This window comes from Prionailurus bengalensis, chromosome B1, assembly GCF_016509475.1.
Source record: "Prionailurus bengalensis isolate Pbe53 chromosome B1, Fcat_Pben_1.1_paternal_pri, whole genome shotgun sequence".
Taxonomy (NCBI): domain Eukaryota; kingdom Metazoa; phylum Chordata; class Mammalia; order Carnivora; family Felidae; genus Prionailurus; species Prionailurus bengalensis.
In genome coordinates, this window is record NC_057344.1 from 192,910,956 (window position 1) to 192,924,710 (window position 13,755).

The 13,755-nt window shown below is 50.9% G+C and overlaps 1 protein-coding gene across 1 annotated transcript in view; it reads left to right on the forward strand.

Moving 5' to 3' along the window:
* Window positions 1-13,755, forward strand: part of FAM184B (family with sequence similarity 184 member B) — a 155,101-nt gene that overhangs the window by 130,152 nt on the left and 11,194 nt on the right. Inside the window, exons 11-14 of the mRNA XM_043572886.1 lie at window positions 4,671-4,824; window positions 8,091-8,254; window positions 10,797-10,969; window positions 12,049-12,195. Coding sequence (XP_043428821.1) covers window positions 4,671-4,824; window positions 8,091-8,254; window positions 10,797-10,969; window positions 12,049-12,195 — 638 coding nt within the window. The remainder of the gene's footprint in view (window positions 1-4,670; window positions 4,825-8,090; window positions 8,255-10,796; window positions 10,970-12,048; window positions 12,196-13,755) is intronic.

Genomic DNA, 13,755 nt, shown 5'->3' on the forward strand with positions numbered 1-13,755 from the left:
GGAATGGAAGGGGGAGAGTGTATGAGACCTGAAATCCTCATCTACCCTAATGGGAAGATAATTCCTAATGTCTAAAACAACTAAGATGAAGCAGAATGGAGATTCTAGCCTGGTGATGGTGGTAAATCCCAGAAGAAGCAATGAGATTTGTCATTGGCGGCCTCCAGAGAACAGAGGGCAGAGAGGAAAGGGAGGGTTCCAAGGTGCTGGTTTTCCTTACTGTTAATACTATTTAGCCCTTTATACTATGTGTATTCATTGCCCTGATAAAAATACAAAATAAGCTTTAACAAAAAAAGAAAAATGAAACAACGCATGTGGACTACTTGGCACTTGGTAGGTGTTCAAAAAATGTGAGTTCTCTTTCTTCTTTTACAAGAGCTCAGGTTGATGAGATCCTAGGCTGTTAGGTGGTGGGTAATTCTGGCCTTTGTGTTTTCCTGAACTTTACCCATTCAGGCTGCAGACCTTGACCCTTGATTTCAGGCAGAGGAAGCAGGGAGGCATGGCCCACTGGTGGGGAGGAGAAGTTCCAGGGGCTTTGGTTGATTGGAAGAAGGAACATGTGAGGTCTGGCCTCGGGAGAGGGGGATATCCTGCAGTTCTTAGCTCCAGTCCCTGGAGACCCTGCAGGCTCACGGGGTCCTTGTTGCTGGCTCAAATCTGATGATTCCAAATGACACCAAAGAAATCAAGTTCCAATTCTAATTAGAAATAACAGATAGAGGGGCGCCTGGGTGGCTCAGTTGATTGTCAGACTTCAGCTTATGATCTTGCAGTTTGTGAGTTCAAGCCCCGCATCGGGCTGTCAGCACAGAGCTTGCTTTGGATCCTCTGCACACACACCCCCCACTCTCTCTGCCCCTCCCCCACTTGCATGTTCTCTCCCTCTTTCTCTGTCTCAAAAATAAATAAACATTAAAAAAAAAAAGAATGAAATAGCAGATACATAGTCATTCCTGGGACAGGATAGTGATGAAGGGTGGGATGCATGCATTCAAATCCTGGGTCTACCACTTATGAAGTGTGGGCTCAGGCAGTCACTCAGCTTCTTTGTGCCTCAGTTTGCTCATTTATCAAATAATAGCTAATAGGACCATTGAGAGCATCGAAAGAGATAATACATGTCAAGTACTTAGAACCATATGTGGCTAAGAGCTTGTCTTTGTCCATTCAGGCTGCTGTAACGGAATACCATGGACTGAGTGGCTTGTAAACAACAGAGATTTATTTCCCACAGTTCTGGAGGCTGGAAGTGCAAGACCAAGCACCTACTGGTTTAGTGTCTATTGAGAGCTCACTTTCTAGTTCACAGACACCTGTCTTGCTGTCACCTCACATGGGAGTAGGGGCAGGGAGCTTTTTAGGACGTCCTTTACAGGTGCACTGATTTATGAGGGCTTCACCATCGTTGACCTAATCACCCCCAGAAGCTCCACCCCTAATACCATCATTTTGGGGATCAGGTTTCAACATATGAATGTGGGGGATGGGAGGTATAAACATCCTGTCTATAGCAGAGCTCAAGTTTTTGAAGATCCCCTGTCACTGCTCATTCATGATTCTGCAGTTACTTATTGAGCAGTGACCGCAAACTACCACGGTGCTGAGCTCCAGAGATTCCAAGATGATAACACACTCCTGTCTTTATGGAGCTCACCTCTAGGGTGAAAGGCAACACTCAAACAGGCTGCTGCAATTCAGTGAGTTGGAGCTATGAGGCAGTTGCCCAAGGTATTTGGGGAGCACAGGGAAAGGAGGCTTTACCCAGGATGGGGCACGGAAAGAATGATATTGTGATTTATAAAAAAAAATATTATTTAGTCTTAGTCTCATTTCTGACACAGAGCTCCTAAAACTCTTGGAACTTCTTAAGTGATGAGAGCAGCTAAGGTGTCTTTTGTTATGTTAAGGAGGTGGCTTCTGGACCCCACCTGAGGGTTGGGGAGCTGGTGGCCAGGGGAACCAACCTTAGGATTGGAGGGTTGGAACTTTCAGTCCCACCCCTGACCTCTGGGGAGAGGCTGGAGATCCAATCAATCAAATGGCCAATGATTTAATTAATCATGTCTATGTGATGAACCCTCTTAGAAACCCAAAAGGAGGGGGCTCAGAGAGCTTGCAGGTGGGTGAACACATCCAAGTACCAAAAAGGTGACACACCCCGGTTCCCTGGGAACAAAAGCTCCTGCGCTTGGGACCGTCCCAGACCTCTTCCTGCATATCTCTTCATCTGGCTGTTGATTCATATCCTTTAATATCTTTTGCAATAAATCGATAATCTAGTAAGTAAATGGGTTTCCTGAGTTCTTTGAGCCACTCTAACAAGTTAATCGAATTCAGGGAGGGGGTCATGGGAACCTCTGCCTTATAGCTAGTTGGTCAGAAGCATAGGTAACAACCTAGTCTTGCAATAGTTACCTGAAAGGAGGGCGGTCTTGTGGGACTGAGCTCTCACCCCGTGGGACCTGCTGCTGTCTCCGGGTAGATAGTATCAGGACTGAGTTGAATTGTGGTACACTTGGGCTTCGATCATTGCTTGTTGGGGTAGGGAACCCACACCCCCCACCACCCACATACATTGTAATTGGTGTCGGAACCTCTGTAGAGAGACAGGGTGAAAATGGGCCTTTGGGGCGGCTCTAAACCGACCACAGCAAAAGCAGAGTAAACTTCCCATAGGTTTACTGGAGCAACTCACCAGGGATGAAGGTCCAGTTTGATAAAAACCCTGGGTGCTAAACTTTGCTTAGTCCTCACTGCTAAGGGCTACTGCCCCCAGGCACAGAGGGCCTGGGTCACAGACTGAGAGACTTTGGCACTGTCTTGGGCAAGCCTTAGCTCATACCTCTCGGTTCCCATTTCCCTTGGGATAAAAATGCCACCAGTTGGAGTTCTCTGAGCCTTGCAGCAAGTGCAGGAGGAGGAAATATCAGAGTCTGAAAAGCAGGAGACTCTTCTTTCTTATTAAATAAACTCAGCACCGTTTGAGTTTCCCATGGGAGGAGTAAAACCGGTCCCGTTTCTAGGAAGCCAAAGGCACAAGTAAGCATCTGGAGGCCCTGCTGCATTCAGGTAGCTGCCTCGGGGGGTGGGAGGTGGGAGGGCTTAGTGCTCCCCAGCAGGAACCTCCTGCCTTTGCTGAAACCCCATTTCTCATTGGGCCCAGGACCGCTGCTGCCCAAGGTTGCTATCCTGCCCCCAACTTTACCTGTCTGCAGTCAGGTCAGTCCCTGCAGCTGGCTCTTAAAAAGGGGGAGGGAGGCGATATTTGCCGCATCTTTCCTGTGTGACTTTCAAAAACCAGTCCATCTCCCCCAGCCTCAATTTCCTCATCTAAAAGGTGGGCTGTGTCTTAACTGGAATTCTCTGTTGTAAACAAACAAACAAAAAATAAAAAACAGAAACTTAATACATTTCCTATCGCTGCTGTAACACATTGGTGGCTGAACACATCAAAGATTTATTACCTGACAGTTCTGGAGGTCAAGGTGTTGGCAGGAATGTGCTCCTTCTGAAAGCTCTCAGGGAGGATCTGTTTTCCTGCCTCTTGAGGCTTCTAGAGGCTGTCTGCTTTCCTTGGCTCCCGGCCCCTTCCTGCATCATCAAAGCCAGCAGCCTAGCATGGAACATCTTCCGATACCCACCTCCCTTCCCCTCTCCCCCATCACCCTCCCAACTCCTCTTCCCCTCCCCTCTCCCTCTGCTTCCTCTTAGCACCTCTCCTCTCACTGGCTCTCCCGCCTCCCTCTGGTAAGGACCTTTGTGACCACATTGGACCCTCCCAGATAATTTGGGATAATCTCCCATTTCAGAATCCTTAACTAAATCACACCTGCACACTCCTTTTACCATGTAAAGTAACATATTCACAGGGATTATTCCAGAGATTCCAGTAACATATTCCAGGGATTCCCACGTGGACATCTCAGGGACCATTCATGGTTCCTACCCCATAAACCACCTTGAGCTAGCTTTGCTGTGGAGAGATTTCTATTAAAGTTTACACAGCTGCTCACAGAACCCACTTTGGGTGTTTGATATATAACAGAGTTTCAATAAATGAATGTTGAGTGAAAGAATGACTGAATGAATGAAATAATTATAAATGAAGTAAGTAATAAAAGAATAAGTGAACCTAAAGGCAGAGACCCAGCCAGTTCTGAGGACCAGACTAGACCAGAGACTGAAGAAGCTATATGGGCCCCTCCTTCTGTCACTGCTGCTCTGCTCTGCACTCAGCCTTTGGCTGTCCTCACACACAGCTCTCTGCACCTCTCTGGTCCTGGGGCAGGTGCGAGTGAGATGGTCACCTCACTCCTCCCGAGTGTGTTAAAACGAACCAACCAGTCAGTGTCTGTCTGTTTCTTGCTCGCTCTCTCCCTGGCCTCCTAACACCAAATTCCCAATGACTGGCTCAGGTTAGAACAGGTGTCCACTCTGGTCTAATCAGCTGTGGTTTGGGGTCAGGTTCACATGGCACAAAATGGCTGCTGGGGCCCAGCTGTCACTGTCATCCCAGATGGGTTGGGGAATGTCCTCTGTAGCCTGATAAGGCCTCCACCCAACAGTGGTGAGTGCTCTGTGCACCCTGGTGCAGAGGCAGAACTTGGCAGAGGGGACAGGTCTCCCCTCCATTCCCACTTTCTCCCACTCCCCCCCCCCCCCAGGCCACAGAGGAGCGCCTGAAGAAGGAAGCCAGCCACAGCCTGCAGATCCAGCACCAGGCGCACCGGCTGGAGCTCCAGGCCCTGGAGGAAAAGGCCCGGCAGGAGCTCCAGGGAGAGCGGGAGAGGACGCAGGCTCAGCAGGCTCTCGTGTTAGGTAAAGAGCCAGCCAGCCGCCCCTGGGAGGGCCTGGCTACCCTGCCGAGTTCACGCGTGGACACCTGGGGCAAGATGGGGCCCGGGGGTCTGTGGGCACACAGGTCGGGGTGGGACACCGGGGTTGGGAGGCGGGTGTCACTGCCAGTCTCAGTTTCCTTTTCTGGAAAGTGGAGTCACAGTTGTCCCTACCTCATAGGGGCGTTGTGTGGACTTGAAGAGAGATTAAATATAAAGTGCCCAGCATATAACAGGAGCCCAGTGAATGCGGACTGTAGTGTAGGTTTTCTGCTATCCCCAAGCAGAGCGTTCCTATGAAACGTGTCATGAGCCGAAATGGCAAAGAGCGAAGAAGCAATTACCATTAATTTAAATGGAAGAAATTTTGAGCGTTCCCAGGCCCCCCAAATCACCTCTCTGAGGCTTTCCTCATACCGTAGGACACATCTTGCTAACGGATGAACACAATAGATGGAGAAACAGCCCAGATGCTCACAGACACCGCTTGGAGCCCCGGTGCTTGGGCCTGAGATTCTGGGTGTGGTTCCCGCGGAAGGCGCTGGGGGGCGCGCGCTGCCTCTGGACCTCTCGCTGCAAAATCAGCAGTGAACGCTGTTGTCGCTTTTCACTTTGTCATATAAAAATTAAAATCCTCTTCAGATTTCTCTGGGTTAGTGAAAATAGGTTCTAATGTAGGTGAACTTTTATTTAAGTTTTAAAAAAATTTTAACGTTTATTTTTGAGAGACAGAGACAGAGCACGAACGGGGGAGGGGCAGAGAGAGAGGGGGGTGGAGATGCAGAATCCTAAGCAGGCTCCAGGCTCTGAGCGGTCAGCACAGATCCTGATGCGGGGCATGAACTCACAAACTGTGAGATCATGACCTGAGCTGAAGTCGGATGCTTAACCGACTGAGCCAACCAGGCGTCCCTGTAAGTGAACTTTTGAAAAGTAGAGGTACCTGTATTATCACCATCATCATTATTATTAAATATAACCAGATCGCTGAGCCTTCATGAGAGTTTCATGGGATTGTCTCAACCTCTCATTTCCGTTCGGAAGATTCCTGAAAATCTGGGCAACTTACACCTCCAGACTCCTGTAGTTACTCTGCTTCCTTTGCCTGCGCGGCCCCCCATGATCCTCAGCATGAAACTCACCTCCTCTTTCCACATCCAAAACCAGTCACACAAAGCATTCTGGAAGTTACCAGAAGCAGTAAAGACCTCCTGAGTCAAATCGTCTGGACTTGAAGCCCAGTTCCAACACTCACTAGTTGTGTGACTTTGGGCAAGTTACTTACCTACGCTGTGCCTCAGTTGCTCATCTGTAAAATGGGAATAACAGCATCCACCTAGTGTGCTACACAGATGTGGCTGACCCCAGAAACTTCTGTTTTTGTAGATCAACTTTTCCCTCATTTTCTCATCTTCCTTCTCTTTTTTTTTTTTTTTTAATTGTTTTTTCAACGTTTATTTATTTTTGGGACAGGGAGAGACACAGCATGAACGGGGGAGGGGCAGAGAGAGAGGGAGACATAGAATCGGAAACAGGCTCCAGGCTCCGAGCCGTCAGCCCAGAGCCTGATGCGGGGCTCGAACTCACGGACCGCGAGATCGTGACCTGGCTGAAGTCGGATGCTTAACCGACTGCGCCATCCAGGCGCCCCCCTTCTCTCTTTTTTAAAAAATATTTTAATTTTATTTATTTATTTTGGGACAGACAAAGGGGGGGGAGGGGCAGAGAGAGAGGGAGAGAGAGAATCCCACGCAGGCTCCGCACTGTCAGCACAGAGCCTGATGCAGGGCTTGAACTCTTGAACCGTGAGATCAAGGCCTGAGCAGAAACCAAGAGTCAGATGCTTAACTGAGCCACCCAGGCGCCCGCCTTTCTCACTCTTAGGAGCAAGACAAATGCCTCCCCTTATTTCATGCCTAGCATTAAAGATCATATTGGCCTTACTAAATATTTCTTTTCACACCCAGACGGGGGTCTCCTTAAGAGAATTTGGGAGAAGAGCATTTTCTTTACCTGTGTAAGTGAATAAGAACTACCTGCTGCTTGGGTGAGCTTTCATTAGACAGCATGTCCCGCTGACTGCACGTCAGCACATCCGCTCTATTTCTGGAGGAAGTGACGCGGGAAGCAGGCAGGAGAGAGAGAGAGAGAGAGAGAGAGAGAGAGATTCCCCAGTTAGTGTCCAGGTGGGACATGCTAAAGTTAGCAGCATCTAAAAGAGGCAGATTACACAAGATAAGGCCCAGGGTGTACCATATGTCTCAGGTACACGACAAAATTCAGATCCAGTTGGACACCCCTGGTGATTCCAGCACCCAACAGCAGCTGTCCCTGCTGCCTGTCCCCTGGCCCCTCTGATCCCACAATAGCCTGGTCCTTTCCTGGACAAAAGAGTCAGGAGAGACCCTGGGTACATGCTGGGATTCTCAACACAATCCCAGGAAGAAGGGGGTCGGTGGACTCTATAACAATGAGAGCGAATCACGGGCTTTATGAGTGGTATTGGGTGGGTGAGAGCACCTGCCACAACAGGGGGGTATTAGACATTCCTGGTCCCGATTAGCTACCGCACTGTCTGTATGAGACACACCTGACCTGCTGGTCAGCGTGTGAGGCGCAGGGAGTGTCCATCAGATTACCTGATACACTGCGGTGGAGACCCAGACATGCTGGATGGACAGGTGGATGGGTGTGGAGGGAGGGAGGGAGGGAGAAGGAGGCCAGGGGAGAGAGTGGGTACTAAATGAGCCCACTGTAGTTATGCTTTGCTAAAGAGTCTTATTGCACATATTTTTGTGATAAGGGATTTCAAAATATTGCATTGGGTGTGGATTTTTTAAAGAAAATAAGCTGTAGAAATCACTATATTAAAATCCTAGTGGGGAAGAAAGATGATCAAGTAAAATTTTCAACATATCATCAGAATAACTAAGCTTTGCTGTGTTTGATATACTCTAACTTTCAGAGAAGTAAGTTTATGGGAAGTGTTTTGCAATGGATATGCTTTTACACTGTCATTAATTTCCACTCTAAACATCACTTGGTTATTTAACAAATGTCTGTGGAGTATTTGCCCTGTACTATCTTATGGCTATCTTACGGCTTACGGAATTATTGGAACGATGTTTCCAAAGTTAATTTGCAATAACTAAAATACAGAGTCTCGAAAGTCCGTAACAGGAAAGTATCAAACTTACTAGCCTTGAAAATCAACTTCTCTTTAAGAAATGACAGCCCTTCCTTCTGCAGAGTCCCTGAGGCAGGAGCTGTCGGAGCAGCGGGCCGCCTGCTCTGGGCACCAGAAAGACCTGGAGGTGCTGCAGGCCGAGCTGAGGGCTCTGGGCAGCTTGGGCAAGCCGCAGGCCACCGCCCAGTGTCCAGGGGACAGTGAGGACCGCACCGTCGCTACAGAGGTCAGCACCCCCACTCTGCCCACACCGCACCCCTCTGGGAGCAGTGTCCAGGCTGCAGAGAGAAACTCATAAAGGAGGGGCCCAGGTACTCCTCATTCCCGTCTGAAATGGGGAAGAGCCTCACTCCACGGTGCTGGGAGACACTCGATGGGCTTGTAGGCTCCCGTTTTGAAAAGCAGAACACAAGTTTTTTGTGCTGCGTGTCATTTTTAATGCAGATACAATAGCATTTCAGAGTGTCACTGCCTGAGAGGCCCTGGAGACAGTCAGGGTCACTCCCTCAAATCTGCAGAGAATGTCTCAGAACACCTTTCCAGACAGACTCCCTGTCTGCTCCCATGAGTGGGAACTGCCTTTTTGTCACTGAGGTTCAACATTGACTCTCTTTGAGCCTCGTAGTCAGACTTGGCCCATCAACCCCTTCCGGGTACATCCATATTCCCACATGGCTGGCAGTACAGTGACCTCCTAACAGCCCAGGCCTCTCTCCCCACTCAGCCCACCATGTACCATAGGGTGTCAGCTATTCATCTGTATAAAGGCTTCAGTGACTCCCTATTGCTATCAGAATGAGCTCCAAATGCCTAAGCCTGGCAAGGAAAAGCCTTCACCCACTGGCTGCACTTTGTATCTTCAGTCGTATCCCCTTCTGCTCTCAACGTGGGGTCTGCATCCCGCCTCTGGGCCTTTGCATGTGCCCACTCCCTGCTTGGGACGCCGTCCTCCCTCAGTGCCCAGCTTACCCTCTGTGCCAGTGGTCTCCTCTCCAATTTTAGTATATGTGCCGCCGAAGTCAGCTCTAGGGGGCTCCCCTCCACACCTGGGACCCCACCAGTCTCTGAGTACTTCTGGTTATAGTTCAGCTGGCACTGGTGTCTACCGCATGGCCCTGTTAGGGAGCCAGCATATCATGCGTATTCTTCATGGATGTTCTCAACTGGATTAGGAGTCTTTCGAGAATCAGCCATGTCTGCCTCATTTCATCCCTGCCCCCACTCAGCACTCTGCCCGAAGTCTGCACATGGGAGAGTCTTCTCCAGGGTTTGCGGTGGCCAACAGTGGGTTCATGTCCCAGCCCTGCTGAAGATCCGGGGGACGTGGGCATCGTTTGCTCGGGATTGTGCCAGTACTGAGCACCTGAAGACAATCTGTGTTTAATGAGAAATTTAAATGATGACTCACAAGGAGCTCAGCCCAGTCAGTAAAGTCTAGCAGAGGGAAGACAGAGTGTGCCCCAGTAAGCATTCTAGATTGGTGGGAGCCACCCGTACCTATGGGAGGGGGCAGGAGAAATGTGGGGTCGTGACGTCTGCAATGACAAACTCCCTCCCCAAGTGCTATGGATCCTTGGATGGGTAGGATGACACCGGGCCACCAGGTGCCAGCCTTCACCTTCACCTCATTGGAGGGAAGCCCTGACCCCTCTGGGAGGAATAGCAGGGCCTCAGATGAAAACCCACACAGAGAAGAAAGGTGGGGGCGTGAGCCAGGAGGAAAGCAGCCCTGGGCAGCACGAGTGAAAGACAGAAGGGAGGGTACCCAGTACAAGGATGCGTCCTTAAGTTGGCCACCACTGCAGGTAAGTGGTGTCCCACCTGTTGGGATCTTCCAAGGAGCCCTGTGAGATCATCCTCATACCTGTCCCAGCTTGGGACAGAGGGGGATGCATTTATCCAGCAGGTTCTTTCTCCCATTAGTCAAGCATGGCCCCCCAGGACCTTAACCAAGCTCTTCCTTAACCAAGCTCTTCCATGGCCCCCCAGGACCTTAACCAATCAGGTGAGTGCCAGGTGCCCACGTGCCCATGGGTGTCACACACACACAAGCCCCAGGGCAGGAAGCAAGAGGTGTGGGGCATGGGCCACAGATGTTCCCTGTGCAAAGCTGTTCTGTGTGGAATGAACAAACGCAGAAACCTTCAGGCATGTTTGAGTGAACTTGAAAACTGTAACATTCACTAACCAGGGGTTAACTCTGACCCCATTTCATTTGGACATAGATTTTTGAATTTCTATCTGAACCACTGGCGTTCAAGTATCATTTCATTTAGCAAGCATTTATTTGGCCCCTTCTGATCCCAGCCCCCGAGCCAGGTGCCATCAGATTGGAAAACTCGAGGGGAGACTGTGCCTTCGGGAGGCCCTCCCAGGCTAGTGGAGGAGACCACCATTAAACAAACGAGCGCACTTCGGTGTAATCGCTCCACAGACGGGATCCGGATTCGGTGATAGCAGAGGAGAGCGGGCTTGTCGCTTCTTCCCCGAGGCAGTGCTGTTGAAGTGGGGAGGGCGCTCTGGGTGGAGTGTTTGGCTTGCCTTGAGTCACGTTCCTGGCTCACCAACGTTATTAGGCTTTGTGAGGGCGGATCTGGCAAACTCGGAAAGCGGGAAAACCTGAAGAGCCTGGATGTGAGCTCCTCAATCGGGAGCAGGAGGCTGGTGAGGGCTCCAGGCTGGGCGCAGCACGGGTCCCCGTCCTTCGGCGGCGCATCTGGAGCCCTTGGCGCCTCCTGAAAACGCCTCTCCCGGGTGCTTCTCCCCAGGACGCGGGCGGCCTGGGCCAGACGGGCTCCCCGAAGGGCGCCGCGGAGCCGGGTCCGAGCGAGGGCTGCGACCTCTGGGAGGAGAACTCGCAGCTCAAGGACGCAGTGCAGCGGCTGCGGGCCGAGGTGGAACAGCATCAGCAGGAGGCGCTACAGCTCCGCGAGCAGCGCAGGTCGGTCTCCGGGCGGGTCCGGAGCTCCCTTCTCCCTCGCTCCCTCCAGCGCCCCAGGGTGAGCCTCTGAACCTAAGCCTCACCCCTGGGCTTCTCCGCAAAGGAAAGACTCCCTAACACGCTAGCACTTCCCTGATGTTACTCCCGACGCATGAAAAGGACCAGTGCTCTAGGAATTCGTCTCAAAACTGCAGGGTTTGCCCTGGGATAGAGGAGGGAACTCTGTTTCCTACAAGTCAAGGAATTTCTGGGATCAGACCTTACCGTACTAGAAGTCCCTTCAAAACCAGCCTTAGGGAGGCAGTGCGGTGAAATGGCTCAAGCGGTGCCGTGTGAGCTCAGGTGAGTCCGCTAGCTTCTCCACACCCCCGCCCTCATCCGCGAAGGAGGTAAGACCGCCACCTCTCAGGGCTGTCCTGGAATGCAGTGACATGTGGGCAGGATTTAGCACCCACCCCGGAATGCATGGAGGAAGCGCTGGGTGAACCGCTGTTACTTTGTTCTGGACATGTGTTAGCATGATTCAACCTTGCACTAACCCTGTAAGGTAGCCACTATCATCACACCCATTTAACAGGTGAAGAAACTGAGCAGGGTGTGGCTTGCCTTAGGTCACACAGCTAGGAAGTGATGGAGGAAGACCTACCCCCTATCCCTACCTGCCTTTCAACACTGGACTGGTGACTCCCCAGGCCTCAGAGAGTCCCAAGGATCAGTAATTCCCATACACAATCTCAGCCTCCAGGCCTCCATTTGCCCCCCATGAAGGGAGGATTTTCCAGAACACTCCAGAGCTGTCCTCCACTGCTTGCCCCTGAAGGTTTCACAGTCGGGTTTCTCCTTCATGGGATGCTGGGGCAGGAGGTGCTGAGAAGGGGTCCCACAAGCAGGATTTATCCTGGACCCCACAACCCAAGAGATCCCAGGTCTCCTTCCCAGCATCCTGACCTCATTCATAATCACCCCTGCCCATTGCCTCCCACCCCAGCCACCCAGCAGAGTGGGGAGAAACCCCAGTGCCCAAGAGGTTCAGTCCCTAGAGCCTGGGGCAGCCCGGCTGTGCTTCCCTCCACCCACAGGCTGCTGGAGGAGGATCAGCAAGCCCAACGGGCCCGGGAGGTGGAGAAGCTACGCCAGGAACACCGGAAGGAGATGCAGGCCATGGTGGCGGATTTCAGCAGTGCACAAGCCAGGCTCCAGGCCCGGCTGGCTGCCCTGGAAACTGAGTAAGTGAGGCGTTGGGCCCCAGGTTAGGAGTGATTAGTAGAGGTACATTTTATTAGGGCGACCAACTCATCCCACTGTGCCTGGGACGCTCCCAGTTTTAAAACTAAGTTTTAAAGTTCGAAGTTTTAAAGTTTTAAGTTTTAAAGTTCTAAGTTTTAAAGTTCTGAATTCCAAGAAGCACCCAGTCCTGGGCAGTTGGGGATAGTTCATTACCCCCTATCATTTTATGAGACTGCATTCTCTCTGTGCAGGGCACTGGGAATCTGTGAGGAATGAACACTGCCTTATGGGCTTGGTTTGACCCCTCACCCCGGGAAGAAATCACGGGATCAAGTCTACTTTTTAACGAACATTTGCCCCATTCTAACATGCATCACCTCACTGAATCTTCACAGTCTCCTTCATGGACGGATAAAGAAACCGAGGGGGTCTTGTGCTTGTATGCATACATCTTTATTACTTATTCAACAGATGTTTATTAAGAGCCTACTGTGTGCCTGGAGTTACAGCCAGAACTAAACAAAGACCATGCTCTCATAGAGCTCAAAAATTCTCGATGGGAATTCAGACAAGAAATAAACAGATGAATATTTTTCATATCAGGTATTGGAAGTGCTAAAAGAAAAACAGGATCAGTGTCTAGGGAGTGGCAAGGGTGGGCAAGGAAGGCCTGTCTAAGGAGGTGACATTTAAGCACAAGGAGGCGAGGGAATGAGAGAGCTGTTTGGAGGAGGAACATTCCAAGTGGACACAACAGCAAGTACAATGGCCCTGGGGCCTGCTTCACATGACTGAACAGCCAGGAATAAGTGAGAGGGTGAGTGGCAGGAATTGAGATTGGTGGGCTAACTGGGAGGGATGAAGGAGACCCGCACTAAACAGGAAGGAGTTTGGATGTGTTCAGGGTGCACTGGAAGCCATTGCAAGGCTTTAAGCAGGAATGACATGGTCAGATTTACCTTTCAATAAGGTCACTCTGGCTGCTGAGAGAAGAGACTAGGGGGTCAGGGTTAGCAGCACGGAGGTGGAAGATGACAGGTAAAGCCACCTGCCCAAGGTCAAGCCGCACTAAGTGAATCTGTTACCTGTCTGTGCTCTTAAAAACACGTTCTCCACTGTCTCCAATACAAAGCAAACCATCCAGAATCCAGAGTGAAAGGTTTTATCAGCTACCATCTAATGGGCACTTACCACAGGCCAGGCGCCCATTATCTCGCTGAATGCTCACAACCACCCAGTTTCGTGACCCTTTTAAAGAATAGGGAACTGATGATCACAGGGAAAGGCTACGCAAGGTCACATAGCCTTTTCCTCAAGGCAGAGTAGGGATTAGATCCCAAGTTATCTCACCCCGAAGTCCCGGCCCTCTTATCAACTACACTCAGTAGGTCACCTGCAGCCCTCACCCCCTCCCCCACCGTGCGCAGAGTTACTTCTCCCTGGCTTCGTGCTGAAAGGGCTGGGGGAACTAGCTGCCCGCAGCTCTGAGGGAGAACCAGCTCATGCCGTGCTCCGTTTCGGCCAGCAGATGGCGCCAGAGCCACGTCGGCATCAGCCCA